At 38.0% G+C, this 18,592-nt stretch overlaps 1 protein-coding gene across 3 annotated transcripts in view; it reads left to right on the top strand.

Moving 5' to 3' along the window:
- The window catches only part of TMLHE (trimethyllysine hydroxylase, epsilon), a 136,104-nt gene that overhangs the window by 32,681 nt on the left and 84,831 nt on the right, over positions 1 to 18,592 (top strand). For all 3 annotated transcript variants that reach the window (XR_012377144.1, XM_073889665.1, XM_025862874.2), the window contains exons 3-4: positions 8,985 to 9,161; positions 14,984 to 15,263. Coding sequence is in view for 2 of the 3 variants with exons in the window: in XM_073889665.1 (XP_073745766.1) it covers positions 8,985 to 9,161; positions 14,984 to 15,263 (457 nt within the window). In the remaining variant the exon portion in view is untranslated. The remainder of the gene's footprint in view (positions 1 to 8,984; positions 9,162 to 14,983; positions 15,264 to 18,592) is intronic.

Raw genomic sequence — 18,592 nt, 5'->3', positions numbered from 1 at the left:
ACATGAATCCAACTGTATTACAAATATATAATTATTAAAGGGAATGGAGGGAAAAATGCTGGCATACATAGCATTGGAAAACAATGTTTTGATTGGAAACCATAAGGCTGAAGTCAAAAGGAACTATACATAAATACTATACTCTGGTTTTTAAAGTTGTTTCTTATATGAATACAGATTTATAATTCTAAAACTGCTGTGTGTGTACATGGGATTGAACACATAAGAGTATGGCAGATAGTGGGAGCCAGGTTTCTCACCGTCAGAGAGTATGTGTGGTTACAAATAAACTTAGGGCAAAGGCTAGAATGAATCATGTGGTTCTGGATTAGAGTTGGAGACATCAGTATAAACTCATGTTTAGCTTAATATAGATACAGATGGATACATACAGAAATAATTGTAGATCTGTTTTTTCACATGGATTAGTATATTTCCTAGTTCTGTCCACTGCAAAAGCCTAGAAGCAGTGACACTCCAGTAGCAGTGAGTACATTCAGTGACCAGATCTTGATTTGCAATACTGTTCTCCAATAAAAGGAACCAAGAGCTCCTGGGAGAAATGACTTATTCTAGAGCTGGGTCAGGGAAAATACAAGATGAGCCTAGAGAGTCTTGAAGTGCCAGAAAGTAAGGAAGTGCTAAAAAAAAAAGAGAGAGACAATGTTAGAGACACAGGAGCCAAGTAAAAGAGTTGCCAATGACCAAAGCTGGAACAATTTGAGCAAGAAAATAAATAATATAGTATTGGATTATAACCCAAAACATAAAACAATATCCATGAGTCCATGTTGATATAAATAAATGGTTGAATAAATGGGGAGAGTAGAGACAAATCCCCAATACAGGAGAATTCCAAATAGTTTATGTAGATATTTCCCCTGCCCCCACTATGGAGGTGGATCTTAACTCCCCCAGTCCTAGCATGTAGGTTGCATTTAGTGATTTGCTGCCAAAGAATAGAATATGGAAGTAGAGGGAATAACTTTTAAGTAGGGAAACCTGGCAAACTCTACCTTGGCCAGGTATTAAAGGTTAATATCATCAGTAATAAGTCCTATTAATATCATGTACCATTGATATGATATGCTGAGAAGGGCACTTTACTTCTGTAACCATTCTCCCAAAAATCTATCCTATAGGTTATACTATAATCCCACTTTAACCATGAGAAAATCATCATACAAACCAAAATTGAGTAACACTCTTACAAAATGCCTGACCAGTAACTCTCAAAACTATCAAGGCCTTCAAAAACAAGGAAAGTCACAGCCCAGAGAAGCCTAAGGAAACTTGATGACTAAATGTAATGTGAGTCCTAAATGGAATTCTGGAATAGAAAAAGGACATTAGGGCAAAACTAATAAAATTCATATAAAGTATGGTATTTTGTTAATAAATTATGTGTTGATATTTATTCATTAGTTGGGACAAATTTACCATACTAATATAAGATAATAATAGGGGAAACTGGGTGAGGGCCATATGGGAACTCTTTGTATTTGCAACTTTTCTATAAATCTAAAACGATTCTAAAACTTAAAACAAGTTTATTAAGAGGAAATTGGAGAAGGTAGTAGAAATATGAAGCCATAAGTTTCACTATGAAAGGGAATATAAATGAGGTGGGGTGGTAATGGGAGAGATACGTAGAGTGAAGGAGAACATTGTTTTAAGATGGAGGTGAATTACAACATGTTTGCTGATGAGAATGATCCAGTAGGGAGGGAAATTTTGATAAAGCAAAAGAAGATGAAGCAATTTCAGAAGTATCTTACCTGTGTAGGAGAGGATAGGATCTAATTCATAAATGGAAGTGTTGGCCTTGGTTAAATGCACAGATATTTCAACCATAGTGACAGGAAGGAAGGTAGAATATATGGGCACAGATGCAAGTAAGTGGGTAGATGTGGAGATTCTTTTTTTTTTTTTTAAAGATTTTATTTATTTGACAGAGACACAGTGAGAGAGGGAACACAAGCTCGGAGAGTGAGAGAGGGAGAAGCAGGCTTCCTGCTGAGCAGGGAGCCCGATGTAGGGCGAGATTCTCTATTTTTAAAAGATTTTATTTATTTATTTGAGAGAGAAAGAGAGCACGCATGAGCAGGGGGGAGGGGCAGAAGGAGAAGCAGACTCCCTGCTGAGCGGAGAGCCCGACAAGGGGCTCCATCCCAGGACCCTGAGATCATGACCTGAGCCAAAGGTGGATGCCTAACCAACTGAGCCACCCAGGTGCCCCTGGAGATTCTCTTCTAATTGCTTCCATATTCTCTTTGAAGGAGTAAGCAAGGTCACCAGTTGAAACTGGGAAGGGAGAGGCAGTGCTAGCAGTTTGAGGAGATAGGAGACAGTGTGAAATAATCTTCTTGGAAAGTGAGTGAGTGATTTTACCAGGAAATTATGCAAAGAATGTTTGGCAGTGGTGAGTACTCATTTGAGATTTTTGGTGATGATTTTAAAATGAGAATGGCCATTGTGGTTTAAAAGATTTTCTCTAGCAATGTTCAGCTGCTTGGCTGCAGGCACAGATGAAGTGGGGACTTGGGTTTATTAGGAGTGGGGCTTTTTCAGGGAAGTATGGCAGAGGGAGAGAGAGGAGCAATGGAGATAAGGGTGTTTGCAAGGAACGGATTAAAATGATGGACCATGAAAGCTGGGCCCCATAAGGAGAGAAATGAAGACATTAAAGGAGACAAGATGATGGATAACAAAAAGGAGGTTGTGGTCAATGGATTAGAGCTCTTTGTGTGGGTGAAGGATTATTGGAGTGAGGAGTGCACAAATAATTGTACTGAAAAGGGAACAAGGGGTAGTATAGGATGTTCGAAATGAAAATTATAAAGGTATTGCAATTAATGTTGATGACTTTGCTAAGAATGCTGACGGGGGAGGGATGATGGTAAACTGATCTTTATTTATTTATTTAAAAATAGAGTGGCACACCAGATATTTGTTTAGAGTAATGAAGAGGGGTAGAGTTATATAGGACAGCATGAGCTTTAAAGGAGCAAGGAGACAACTGTCCTACCAATATACTACAGCATTGTCTTGCCCTGCTGATGGTCCAAAATCTAGAGCACTCTTCCAAAATACAATCTGATTTCACAACTCTGATTTTATTTATTTTTTAAAGATTATTTACTTATTTATTTGAGAGAGAGAGCACATGCGAGGGGGGAAGGTCAGAGGGAGAAGCAGACTCCCTGCTGAGCAGGGAGCCCAATGCGGGACTCGATCCCAGGACTCCAGGATCATGACCTGAGCCGAAGGCAGTCGCCCAACCAACTGAGCCACCCAGGCGCCCTCACGACTCTGATTTAAAAAATCTCTTTATAGATTTTGGTTACAACTCAACACCCAAAAAACAAATAATCCAGTTAAGAAAGGGGCAGAAGACATGAATAGACATTTTTCCAAAGAAGACATCCAGATGACCAACAGACACATGAAAAGATGCTCAACATCACTCATCATTAGGGAAATGCAAATCAAAACCACAATGAGATACCACCTCACACCGGTCAGAATGGCTGAAATGAACAACTCAGGAAACAACAGATGTTGGTGAGGATGCAGAGAAAGGGGAACCCTCTTGCACTGTTGGTGGGAATGCAAGCTGGTGCAGCCACTCTGGAAAACAGTATGGAGGGTCCTCAAGAAGTTAAAAACAGAACTACCCTATGATGTAGCAATTGCACTATTAGGTATTTACCCACAGGATATAAAAATACTGATTTAAAGGGGCACATGCACTCTGATGTTTATAGTGGCAATATCAACAATAGCCAAATTATGGAAAGACCCCAAACATCCATCAGTTGATAAATGGATAAAGAAGAGGTGGTACACACACACACACACACACACACACACACACACACACACAATGGAGTATTACTCAGCCATCATAAAGAATGAAATCTTGTCATTTGCAACCACGTGGATGGAGCTAGATTAGTTTATGCTAAGTGAAGGAAGTCTGTCAAAGAAAGACAAATACCATGTGATTTCACTCATATGTGGAATTTAAGAAACAAAACAGATGAACATAGGGAAAGGGAAAAAAAGAGAGGGGAGCAGTGCATAAGAGACTCCTAACGATAGAAAACAAACAGGGTTGATGGAGGGAGGTGAGTGGTGGGGATGGGCTAGATGAGTGATGGGTATTAGGGAGGGCTCTTGTTGTGATGAGCACTGGGTGTTCTATATAAGTGATGAATCACTAAATTCTACTCCTGAAACCAATATTACACTGTATGTTAGCTAACTAGAATTTTTTTAAAGATTATTTATTTATTTATTTGACAGAGAGAGAGAGAGAGAGAGAGAGAAAGACAGCAAGAGAGGGAACACAAGCAAGGGGAATGGGAGAGGGAGAAGCAGGCTTCCTGCCGAGCAGAGAGCCCGGCATGGGGCTCAATCCCAGACCCTGGGATCATGACCTGAGCCGAAGGCAGAAACTGAACCAACTGAACCACCCAGGCATCCCACTAACTAGAATTTAAATAAAAGTTTAAAAAAATAAAATCATATTAATAGAAAAAAGTCTCTTTATAGAGACCACTGTTAAAGATGGAGATTGCCTGAATGTGGCAGGAGAAAGGAGTGGAAATGGAGAGGTCATAAGATTTTAGAAAGATTTAGGAAGTGAAATCAGCAAACCTTGGTGATTGATTAAAAATAGATTATAAGATGAGTCAAGATGAATCCCAAGTTTCTTTTCTGTATTTTGCATTTTGGCCTAGTTAGTAAACATTTGTTTAGTGTCAATTTTATGTATAGCTGAGAACTTCTAGAGAACCAAGATGTAAGATGTGGTATCCAAGAAGCATAAAATAGTAAATAAATACAAGAAGCATGAATACCTTATGCCGTATGCAAATGCAAATTAAGTTGTTACCTACCAAATACTTAATTTCAAAGAAAATGTAGGGTTGTTCAAGGAAGCTTCCTTGAATAAATGAACTTTTAGCTAGACTTTGAAAGAAAAAATGGTCATTTAATTGGGGGGGGCTTATAATTTCTGGGAGGGAAATGGCAAGTGCAAAGGCAAGAATGAACTCAGTCATGGAAAGAAGAGTGACATATGACTCCTTCAGGGCCAGATAGTTAGTATTTTAGGCTTTATGGGTCATGCAAAATTTGTTTCATGGTCTTCTTTTATTTTGTTTTGTTTTATAACATTTTTAAAATGTAAAAACCATTCTTATCTTGCAAACTATACAAAAACATGCCATGGGCTCTATATGACCCACAGGCTGTTTGTCAAATCCTGGATTAGTTCAGTGTAATGACCAGTCTGAATGAAGTTAATCACTTCTGTCACTCCAAGGGCAGGGTTCTCAATATTTTTAGATTATGAATCCCATAGGAATTCTGTTGAAAGCTGTGGATCCTCTCCATGGAAAAATGTAGGGCTACTCACACACACACAAACACAACTTTACATATTATTCCATGGATCCTAGGTAGCTCAAGAACTTGTCACTTAACTTTGGTTTTTTATATTGTTTGCAAAACAGGTTTTTATTTTCATATAAACAAATTTATCTTTTGTGCCTTTTGTGTCATATTAAAATGTCCATTCCTACCTCAATGTTGTCAATGTGTATGTAATAGGTTTTTTTTAAGATTTTATTTATTTGAGAGGGAGAAAACATGAGTGGGGGATGGGCAGAGGGAGAAGCAGACTCCCCACTGAGCAGGGAGCCTGACACAGGGCTCAATCCCAGGACCCTGAGATCATGACCTAAGCCTAAGGCAGATGCTTAACTGACAGAGCCACCCAGGTGCCCCAATGTGTAATAGTTTTATATTTTATTTATTTTAATATTTCAAGTTTTTACTTAAATTTTAGTTAACATATAGTCTAATGTTAGTTTCAAGAGTAGAATTTAATGATTCATCACTTACATAGAACACCCAGTGCTCATCACAACAAGAGCCCTCCTTATTACCCATTACCCATCTATCCCATCCCCTACCCAACTCCCTCCATCAACCCTCACTTTGTTTTCTATCGTTGAGAGTCTCCTATGCATTACCCCCCTCTTTTTTTCCCTTTCCCCTATGTTCATCTGTTTTGTTTCTTAAATTCCACATATGAGTGAAATCATGTGGTATTTGTCTTTCTGTGACTGACCTCCTTCACTTAGCATGATATATTCTAGCTCCATCCACATGGTTGCAAATGGCAAGATTTCATTCTTTTTGATAGCTGAGTAATGTTCCATTTTATATATGTACACCATATCTTCTTAATCCATTCATCAGTGCATGGACATTTGGGCACTTTCCATAATTTGGCTATTGTAAATAATGTTGCTGTAAACATTGGGGTGCGTGCATTCCTTTGAGTTAGTCTTTTTGTATTCTTGGGGTAAATACCTAGTAGTGCAATTGCTGGATCATAGGGTAGTTCTATTTGTAAATTTTGAGGACACTTCCAGAGTGGCTGCACCAGTTTGCATTCCCATAAACAGTGCAAGAGGTTCCCCTTTTTCTACGTCCTCACCAACATCTGATGTTTTCTGTGTTGTTAATTTTAGCTATTCTGACAGGTATGAGGTGATATCTCATTGTTTTGATTTGCATTTCCCTGATGCTGAGTGATGTTGAATATCTTTTCATGTGTTTGTTAGCCATCTGTATGTCTTCTTTGGAGAAATGTCTATTCATGTCTTCTGTCCATTTCTTAACTGGATTATTTGTTTTTTGGGTGTTGAGTTATATAAGATCTTTATATATTTTGGATATTAACCCTTTTAGGCTATATCATTTGCAAATCTCTCCTCCCATTCTGTAGATTGCCTCTTAGTTTTGTTAATTGTTCCCTTCACTGTGCAGAAACTTTTTTATTTTGATTAGTCCCAATAATTTATTTTTGTTTTTATTTCTCTTGCCTCAGGAGACATTTCTGGGAAAAAGTTGCTATGGTCGATGTCAGAGAGTTTACTGCCTGTGCTTTCTTCTAGGATTTTTATGGTTTCAGGTCTCACATTTAGGTCTTTCATCCATTTTGAGTTTATTTTTGTGTATGGTATAGGAAAGTGGTCCAGTTTCATTCTTCTGCATGTTTTTGTCCAGTTTTCCCAACACCATTTGTTGAAGAGACTGTCTTTTTTCATTGAATATTCTTTCCTGCTTTGTTGAAGAGTGATTGACCATACAGATGTGGGTCCATTTCTGGGTTTTCTATTCTGTTCCATTGATCTCATTGATCTATGTGTATGTTTTTATTTTTTATATTTTAATCTATCAGTAATATACTGTTTTGGATGATATGAATCCGAGTCAAATTTTCCAAATATTCATTTTTCCAAAACTAGTAATTGAGTAATCTGTCTTTTCTCTACTGTTATAAAATGCCACCTTTAACATACACATATTTCCATGTATACTTGGGGCTGTTTTGGAACTCCATTCTGTTCCCTTGATCTGTTCATCTTACTTTCTAAATGGCTGTAGCTTTATATATAATACGTTTTTTTTTAATATTTGGTAACACAGTTCCCCCATGCCTTTCTTCCTCTTTTTTTTCAAAATTATAAGTTTATTAATTCTGAATAGGAATTTTAGAATTAGCCTGTCCAGTACATGAAAATTTCCATGGGAATTTGGATTGAAAGTACATGGAATTTCGTGTATTAATTTGTGGGAGAATTTGTATCTTTTCATTATTGAATCTGCCCATGTTTGAGCATATTTCTCCATTCACATTTCCTTCACGTCCTTCAAGATTAGTTTTATAGATTTCTCCATAGTAGTCTTCCACATTTTTGTTTATTCCCAGACACATTATAGTTTTTGTTCCTCTTACAAATTTGATCTCATTTTTATTTACTTTTTCTAAATGAATAACCTGGTATATAGGAAAGTCTTTGATTTTTTGTTAACTTTTTATTTTGGTATAACTTCAAACTAACAGAAGTTGCAAGAGCAGTACAAGTACCTCCTTTATATCCTCTATCTACCTGTGTTTCCTTTTAAAATATTAAGGAGGGCACGTAATGCATGGAGCACTGGGTGTTAATACGAAAACAATGGATTGTGGATCACCACATCAAAAACTAATGATGTATGGTGACTAACATAACATAATAAAATTTAAAAAAATTTTTAATTAAAAAAATAAAATAAAATACTGGTTTCACTCATATGTGGAACATAAGGAATAGCATGGAGGACCATAGGGGAAGGGAGGGAAAACTGAAGGGGGGGAAACCAAAGGAGGAGATAAGCCATGAGAGACTCTAGACTCCGGGAAACTGAGGATGTCAGAGGGGAAGGGGTTGGAGGGGATGGGTTAGCCCGGTGATGGGTATTAAGGAGGGTATGTGTTGTGATGAGCACTTGGTATTATACACAACTAATGAATTACTGAACACTACATCAAAAACTAAGAATGTACTATATGGTGGCTGACAATAATAAAAAATTTTAAAAAATAAATTAAAAAATAGAATCATCAACATATTTTAAAAAATAAATAAAATAAAATATTTCAGTAGCTTCACTTTCCAAATTTAGAACTCTGATCTGTTTTGAGTTTATCTTGGAGACTTGGTGGCAATATGAAGTATGGACCCAATTTTATCTTTTTTCCAAATGGCTATCTAGTTGTCCCAACACCATTTATTTTAAAATTCATATTTTTCCCAGTGATTATAGCTGTCAGTTTATTAGATAACAAATTTCTGTACACATTTAGCTATATTTTTGGATGTTTTATATTCTTTTGTGGTTTTATCTGCTATTCCTATCCCAACATCGTATTGTTTTAATCGTAAAGTTCTACAGTATGTTTTGTATTTGGTAAGGGGCTAGTGCTCCCCTTAGTGTTCGTGCTTGTTTCTTGGTAGAAGACTTTTTGAAGGAAGTTTTCTGACTACTGATAGTTTTTAAATTTTCCTAAATAAATATTTATTTTTATAAGATAATGTAAAATAATATAATAAATAATATAAAACAATGCTTTTCCCTAGAACTGCAATATGCAAACACCGTGATGCGCTTTGATTATGTCTGGCTTCGAGACCACTGCCGCTCAGCATCTTGCTACAACTCTAAGACTCACCAGCGCAGCCTGGATACTGCCAGTGTGGATTTATGCATCAAGCCAAAGACCATTCGTCTGGATGAGACCACACTCTTTTTCACTTGTGAGTATACAAGAGACTTGGTCTTGGTTGGGGTACCCTTCTAAAGAACAATTATTTTGCAAAAACTGGTTTGCCCTGTTCCAAAATAGGGGATTCTGGTTTTTTTTTTTTTATTGAGGTATAATTAACATACAGTATTTTATTAGTTTCAGGTGTATAGCATTGATTTGACAATTCTGTACATTACTCAGTGCTCACAGTGATAAGTGTAGTCACTATTTGTGACCATACAATGTTATTACAATATTACTGACTATATATTCCCTATATGATACCTTTCATCTCTGTGACTTAATTTTATAACCGGAAACTTGTACCTCTTAATCCTCTTCGCCTATTATGTCCCTCTTCCCCACCGCCACCACAGAAGCCACCAGTTTGCTCTCTTATTTAAGATTCTGGTTTTTTGTTTGTTCATTTGTTTTGTTTTTTAGATTCCACATATAAGTGAAATCATGTGGTATTTGTTTTTCTGTCTGATTTATTTCACTTAACAGATACCTTCTAGGCCCATCCATGTTGTAGCACATGGCAAGATCTCATTCTTTTTTATGGCTGAGTAATATTCCATTGTGTGTATATACCACATCTTCTTTATCCATTCATCTATCTATGGTCACTTGGGTTGCTTCCATATCTTGGCTTTTGTAAAGCTGCAATAAACATAGGGGTGCATATATCTTTTCAAATTAGTGTTTTCTTTGGGTAAATACCCAATAGTGGAATTATTGGATCGTATGGTATTTCTATTTTTATTTTTTGAAAACCTTCATACTGTTTTCCACAGTGGCTGCACAAATTAACATTCCCACCCACAGTACATAAGTGATCCCTTTTCTCCACATCCTCAGCAACTTGTTATTTCTTGTCTTTCTGATACTAGCCATTCTCACATGTAAGGTGATATCTCATTGTGGTTTTGATTTGCATTTCCCTGATAATGACTGATGTTGAGCATCTTTTCATATGTCTGTTGGCCATCTGAATGTCTTCTTTGGGGAAAAATGTTTATTTGGGTTCGCCACCCATTTTTAATCAGAGTATTTGTTTTTTTTCATGTTGAGTTGTGCAAGTTATTAATATATTTTGGATATTAACCCTTTATTATATATATCATTTGCAGATATCTTCTCCTATTCACTGGGTTGCCTTTTTGTTTTATTGATGGTTTCCCTTGCTGTGCAGAAGCTTTTTATTTTGATGTACTCCCAATAGTTTATTTTTGCTTTTGTTTCCCTTGCCTCAGGAGACATATCTAGAAAGAAGTTGCTACAGCTGATGTCAAAGAAGTTACTGCCTCTGTTCTCTTCTAGGATTTTAATGGTTTCAGGTCTCACATTTAGGTCTTTCATCCATTCTGAGTTTATTTGTGTAGGGTATAAGAAAGTAGCCCAGTTTCATTCTTTTGCATGTATCTGTCCAGTTTTCCCAACACCATTTGTTGAATAGACTTCTTCCCATTGGATAGTCTTTCCTGCTTTATCAAAGATTAGTTGACCATAGAGTTGAGGGTCTACTTCTGGGTTCTCTATTCTGTTCCATTGATCTAGTCTGTTTTTGTGCCAGTACCACATCATTTTCATTACTACAACACTGTAGTATATCTTGAAATCTGGGATGGTGATACCTCCAGCTTTGCTCTTCTTTCTCAGGATTGTGGTGGCTATTCAGGGTCTTCTGTGGTTTCATACAAATTTTAGGATTATTTGTTCTAGATCTGTGAAAAATGCTGTTGGTATTTTGATAGAGATTGTATTGAATCTGTAGATTGGTTTGGATAGTATGAACATTTTAACAATATTAATTCTTCTAATCCATGAGTATTAGATTTCTTTCCATTTTTTTGTGTTGTCTTCACTTTCTTTCATAAATGTCTTATAATTTTCAGGGTATAGGTTTTTAATCTCCTTGGTTAAGTTTATTCCTAGGTATTTCATTCTTTTTGGTTCAGTTATAAATGGATTGTTTTCTTCATTTTTCTTTCTGCTACTTCATTATTAGTATATAGATACACAACAGATTTCTGTATATTAATTTTGTATCCTGCAACTACTGGGTTTATTTCCAGAATAAATGTATTTCTTTGCAATTTCTTGTGAATGTATAATTATTTCAAAATAAAAATTAAAAGAAAAAAGCATTGGAGGAAAAAATATTTACAATCAATACATTTGACTACTGATTTCTCTACAGTAAAAAAACACATGCCATAGAAAAGTTTATTAAAAAAAACTGATTTGGCAAAATATTTGAAAAATGTATGACAAAGACTAAAAACCATTAATATATAAGGTGTTACTGCCAGTTTGTTAAAAAAAAAAAGCACTAGTATTTCAGTAGAAAAATGTGAAAAAGTAGTGAACAGGCAGATCATTAAAGCATGAGTCAGCAAATATTCTGTAGAGAGCCAGGTAGTAAAGACTTTTAGGTTTTGCTGGCTGTACAGTCCCTGTCACAACTGTTCAACTATTTAGTTCTTCAGTAGTAGGGTGAAAGCAGACATAGACAAGAAGTAACCAAGTGGGTATCATGTGTTCTAAACTAGGTGTCACAAAGACAACTGCCAGGCAGATTTGGCCCATGGGCCATAGTTTGGTAATCCTTGCATTTAAAAAACATATGTCTGTACAGTGGCTAATAGACACGTGAAAAATGCTCAACGTCACTGATTATTAGGGAAATACAAATCAAAACTACAATGAGGTATCACCTCACACCTGTCAGAATGGCTAAAATCAACAACACAGAAAACAACAGATGCTGGCAAGGGTGCGGAGAAAGGGGAACCCTCCTACACTGTTGGTGGAAATGCAAACTGGCGCAGCCACTCTGGAAAACAGTATGGAGGTTCCTCAAAAAGTTAAAAATAGAAGTACCCTACAGCCCAGCAATTGCACTACTAGGTATTTACCCAAAGGATACAAACATAGTGATCTGAAGGGGCATGTGCACCCCAATGTTTATAGCAGCATTATCAATAATAGCCAAACTATGGAAAGAGCCAAATGTCCATGGACAGATGAATGGATAAAGAAGATGTGGTATATATACACAATGGAATATTACTCAGCCATCAAAAAGAATGAAATCTTGCCCTTTGCAACAACATGGATAGAGCTAGAGTATATCATGCTAAGTGAAATAAGTCTGTCAGAGAAAGATAATTATATGATTTCACTCATATGAGGAATGTAAGAAACAAAACAGATGAACATAGGGGAAGGGGAAAAACAGAGAGAGACAAACCATAAAACAGACTCTTAACTATAGAGTACAAACTGAGGATTGCTGGAGTGGAAGTGGTGGGGAGATGGATTAAATGGGTGATGGGGATTAAGGAGGGCACTTGTGATGAGCACTGGGTGTGATATATGAGGGATGAATCACTAAATCCTCCACCTGAACCTAATATTACACTATATGTTAACCAACTGGAATTTAAATAAAAACTTGAAACAAAATAATAAAAATAAAAAACATGTCTAACAAATATAAATGTCTAACAAATGTTATTAGCTTATTAGTAAGTGAATAAATTAAAATTATTACAGTAAGAGAAGTTTTACTTACCAAATTGGAAAAAATATATTTAAAAAATAAGAATACTCAGTTTTGATCGGCACACATATATTGTTGGAGAGAATGAAAATTAGTAGACTTTCTAAAAAAGTAATTTAGTTAAATGCATCAAGACTCTTAAAAGTTTATATCTTTGGATTTAACAATCCCACCTTCTGTGTTTCTATTTTAAGAAAATTATCAGAAATATGGGTGCCTGGGTGGCTCAGTCGTTAAGCGTCTGCCTTCGGCTCAGGTCGTGATCCCAGGGTCCTGGGATTAAGTCCTACATCAGGCTTCCTGCTCGGCGGGAAGCCTGCTTCTCCCTCTGACCCTCTCCCCTGCTTGTGTTCCTGTTCTCGCTGTCTCTCTCTCTCTGTCAAATAAATAAATAAAATCTTTAAAAGAAAAGAAAAAAGAAAATTATCAGAAATATAGACAAGTGGGGCACCTGGGTGGCTCAGTCAGTTGAGCATCTGGCTTTTGGTTTCGGCTCAGGTTATGATATCAGGGTTGTGAGATCGAGCTCCACACCTGGCTCCACACAAAGTGCAGAGTCTGCTTTGGATGCTTTCTCCCTCTCTGCCCCTCCCTGCTGGGCTCTCTCTCTCTCCTAAAAAATAAATCTTAAAGAAAAAAAAAAAGAAAAGAGGGGAACCTGGGTAGCTCGATCCATTAAGCATCTGACTCTTGATTTTGGCTCAGGTTGTGATCTCAAGATTGTGAGATCAAGCCCTACATGGGGCTCTGTGCTCACCACAGAATCTGCTCAAGATTCTCTCTCTCCCTCTGTCCCTCCCCCCACTTGCATGCTCTCTCTCTCTCTCTAAAATAAATAAATAAATCTTTGAAAAAAAGAAAAGAAATATAGACAAGGATGATCACTATTAAATAATAAGGAAATTTAAAAAAATAAGACTACATGCCCTAGAACAGGCTGGTTAGGTAAATCTTGGTAGTCAATATTCTGCAAATTGTAAGAATTAATTTTTATGAAGATTTAATTTTTTTAAGTTTTAATTTAAATTCCAGTTGGTTAACATAGTGTAATATTAGATTCTGGTATAGAATTTAGTGATTTAACACTTGCATACAACACCTGGTGCTCATCACAAGTGCCCTCCTTAACACCCATCCCCTATTTCACCCATCCCCCACTCACCTCCCTTCTGGTAACCATCAGTGTGTTCTCTATAGTTAAGAGTCTGAATTTAAGAAACAAAACAAACGATCATAAGTGAAGATTTAACTTTTTAATGATATAATGACTATTAAAATATTAAGTGACAAAGGCAGGGTACAAACATATATATACAAATATATATATATATTATATAAAGTAAAAGAATGCATGGAAAAAAGTGGAAGGAATGATGACAAGCTATTAATAAGGGTTTCATCTGTCTGGTAGAATGGTAAATATAAGTGATTTTAAAAATATCCTCATACTGGGGTGCCTAGGTGGCTCATTTGGTTAAGCGTTAGACTCTTGATTTTGACTCAGGTCATGATCTCATGGTGGTGAGATCAAGCCCCATGTCAGGCTGCACGCTTGGCCCCTCCCCCCCCACTTGTGCACTCTCTCTTTCTCTTTCTAAAATAAATAAATAAATCTTACTAAGGAGGGCACATGTTGTGAGGAGCACTGGGTGTTATACGCAACTAATGAATCATTGAACACTACATCAAAAACTAATGATATACTATACAGTGGCTAACTGAACATAATAAAAAAATTTCCTCACACTTTTTTATGCTTTACAAATTCCTTATGGTACTTTTATTGTCAAGGAGTAGGAAGCCAAAACAGAGACAGAGAAGTAAAAAGAAGTGAAAGAAGAGATAAGATGCCAGCAAAGCTTTTCACTCCCCTTGCTATATATCCTTTGCTTATCCTGAAGATTTCCTAAAGCATTTTGGAGGGAGGATTTTTTTTTTTTGCCTTTTGTTTTTTTTTTGGCACTGTGGGCAGTCATTTATGAAATCACTTTATCATGTTATATTGATGTCATTTAGGTCAAACTGCCCCAATTCATTTAGTCCCTTCTAGTTGGTGAGATTTATTTGTTCATTCATTCATTAGTTCATACTACTCAACCTGCAAATACTTCTGTTTCAGGAATATCCTAGGCACTCATTTTAATTTCATTTCATAAACAATATAGCACTGGGTAATTGATTGCTAAAAATAACATTCTTAACCAGTAAATTATTGGCAGTAATTATAACTATTATTTTAATACCTTTTATTTTTCCCTTTAAAGGGCCAGATGGTCATGTGACTAAATATGATTTGGATTGGCTGGTGAGAAACAGCTATGAAGGGCAGAAACAAAAGGTCATCCAACCTAGAATCTTATGGAATGCTGAAATCTATCAGCGAGCCCAAGTTCCATCTGTAGATTTCCAAAGCTTCTTAGAAACCAATGAGGGATTGAAGAACTTTCTGCAAAATTTTCTGCTGTATGGAATTGCATTCGTAGAAAATGTCCCTCCCACTCAAGAACACACAGAGAAGTTGGCAGAAAGGATCAGCTTGATCAGGTAATTTATTAGTTTCTAATATCTATGGTAATTAATTTGCAGAGTGTCAACACCAGTAAAATAATTTAACAGGGTATGGTCACACTGTTTTTGATCCAGAATATTTTGTGTCCTGAATAAGGGGATTCCCATTTATAGTGCTTTATTTGAGGCCCAGATTTCTAATCTCTGAAGACACTTACATGTTAAATATGATGACTTCAAAGTCATTGGTATATTCTTTGAGCCTAGTGGTCCTCAAAGTAACAGGTATCATTATACACTAGAAATAGCACTGACTTTGAGTAAACAGAGCCAGGCAGTAGTCTAAGTTCTACCCTCAAGCAATTGTGTGAACATAGACAACTCCATTACATACATACCTATACCCTCCACCTGCACCCCCTGGCCTCAATTTTCCCATCTGATCAATAAGAGGATTGAATAAGATGGTGTCTAAAGATCATCCAGTTTTGACCTATTATGATTCCTAAGGCTTGATTCAGACACTAGTTGTTAATAACATTGCCTTACACTATATAGCATTTAACCAACATATTCACGCCCATTACTTTCTTTTGGTCATTATAGAAATCCTGATGGGTGTATATTTTATCCCCTGTTCTGCTGATGAGCCACTTGAGACACATATAATAAGTAAGTGGCTTGCCCAGCATTACTCTGCTAGTAAGAAGTAGAACTGGGATTCAGTGGGGGACCTAAGATGGTGGTGTAGTAGGAGGACCCTAAGCTTGCCTCATCCCTCAAACACAGCTAATTAACTGGGTGTTAATTCTGAATACCCAGGAAATTGACCTGAGGACTGATAAAACAAACTGCACAAGTAGAGGGAGAGAAGAGGCCCCATAGAGGAAGGTCGGAAGTAAAGAGACATGGTTTGGGGGAGAAAGAGAAGGCGAGTGCTATGGAGGGGAGGGAGCCCTGGTTGCAGAGAAAAGCAAGAGAGAGTGGAGTGCACGGGGATAAGCACAAGGAGAACAGTTCCCCAAAGCCATTGGCTGGGAAAACAAGAGGGGCCAATTTTCATGAGTTTTTGCAACCAGCTGGGCTCAAAGACTGGTTTTAGAGGTCCACAGGCTTGGCTGGGCTAGAGACCTGAGGGCACTACTCCTGGAGAGAAGGAAGGCAAACAACCCCAGGGCAGACAGTGCAATCTGAGGATTGCCTAAGGCACACAGGGAGAGACTGTTCACTCTTCTTGGAGCACATCTGGGAGAGATGGCTTTGCTTCTCTGGGGACAAAGGAGCCCATAGGCACCATTTCCCTCCCCCACCCTTCAGCATAGGTCCAGAGACACCTGCTGAAGGCGGCTAACCCAGACACTGGCTGTTTAACCTGCTTTGCTCCAAATTCCATGCCCCTGTGCTCAGCCATGACTGCCCTTCTGGGTCAAACCTGCATCAGTCCCAGCATGGTGAGACCATCCCCCCAAAAGACCAGCTCAGATCCCCACCACACCAGATCCCTAAAGATTAGAGTTTTAAAAGTCACCAGGCTTGGCTGGTATAGAGCTCAAAGGGCACTCTGCTGCTCCAGGCAGGCAAGCAACCCAGAGATGCTGTAAAAACACCGATCTAAAAAGTGCCTAGAACACATGAGGGCAAATTATTCACTTTTCTAGGAGTGCTTCCCTGAGAGCAGCAAGCACGAATTCCTCTCTCCGGGGACAAAGGAGCTGGCTGGTGCCATTTCCCTCCCCTGTCCCACAGCATAAACCGACTTCAATAAACAGCACAGTGCCCACACTGGCTGCCTGATCTGCTTATCCCAAGTGCCACCCCCCACCCCCATACTCTGCTGGTATTGCTTTTTTCCTGCAAGCATGCCTAAGGACCTGTGCAGCAGGCCCCTACCCCAGAAGACCAGCAGAAACCCCTGCATGCACCACGTCTACCGACCATAGAGTTCTGCAAGGCTTCAGTTCTAGTGGAAGTGGTATCAGGTCTCATTTAACAAGCAGACCAGAGCATACCTAGTTAAAACTCACCACATTCTGGCCAAGGTCCAAACACTGCCAACCACAGACAATGAGAAACTCTGCAGAGGACTGACCTGAGGGATAGAGCAGCCAAAACACAGTAGCAGAGTGCATGCAGCACAAACCAGAGACATTCCTTAATGCACCCAGCCCTGGACATTATATGACTTCTTCTTCATAAAGCCGTTACTCTCAAGCAGGAAACATAACAGGCTTTCCTAACACAGAGAAGACAAAGACCTAGACAAAATGCCAAGACAGAGGAATTCATCCCAAAGAAAAAAAGAAAAGAAAAGAAAACAGGAAGAGGTTACAGCCAGAGATCCAAGGGAAATAGATATAAATAACATGCCTGATGGAGAATTTAAAACAAAAATCATAAGGATACTCGCTGGGCTTGAGAAAAGAATGGAAGACTTCAGGGAGGCCCTTACCACAGAGATAAAAGAGTTAAATAAACAACCAGTGAGAAATAAAAAATGCAGTAACTGAGATTCAAAACTGGATGTAATGACCACAAGGATGGAAGAAGCAGAGGAGTGAATAATGATATAGAAGACAAACTAATGGGGCACCTGGATGGCTCCAGTGGTTAAACATCCAACTCTTGTTTTCAGCTCAGGTCATGATCTTAGGGTCATGAGATTGAGCCCTGCATCGGGCTCCTTGCTGGGAGTGGAGCCTGCTTAAGATTCTCTCTCTCCCTCTCCCCCATCTCTCTCTCTCTCTCTCTGTCTCTCTCCCCTCCAAAAAAATTTTTAAAAGACCACAAAATAATGGAAAATAATGGAGCTGAACAAAAGAGAGAAAGAATTATGGAACAGGAGAACAGACTTAGGGAACTCAGTGATTCCATCAAATGTAATAATATTTGTATCATAGGAGTCCCAGAAGAGAGAAAAACGGGGGCAGAAGAGGAAATAGTAGCTGAAAATTTCCCTAATCTGGGGAAGGAAACAGACATCCAGATCCAGGAGACACAGAAAACTCACATCAGAATCAACAAAAGCAGGGGCACCTGGGTGGCTCAGTCATTAAGCATCTGCCTTCGGCTCAGGTCATGATCCCAGGGTCCTGGGATCGAGCCCCACATTGGGCTCCCCACTCCACGGGAAGCCTGCTTCTCCCTCTCCCATTCCCCCTGCTTGTGTTCCCTCTCTCACTATGCCTCTCTCTGTCAAATAAATAAATAAAATCTTTTAAAAAAATCAACAAAAGCAGCCCAACACCAAGGCATAATGTAGTTAAATTTGGAAAATGTAGTGATAAAGAAAAAATCCTAAAAGCAGCAAAACAAAAGAAGTCCTTAACTTAGAAAGGAAGACCCATTAGGTTAGCTGTAGATCTCTC

Source organism: Callorhinus ursinus, unplaced genomic scaffold (assembly GCF_003265705.2).
Source record: "Callorhinus ursinus isolate GAN/ISIS: 27379988/994484 unplaced genomic scaffold, GSC_fseal_2.0 scaffold112, whole genome shotgun sequence".
NCBI classification, from domain to species: domain Eukaryota; kingdom Metazoa; phylum Chordata; class Mammalia; order Carnivora; family Otariidae; genus Callorhinus; species Callorhinus ursinus.
This window is presented reverse-complemented; position numbering and strand designations above follow the sequence as displayed.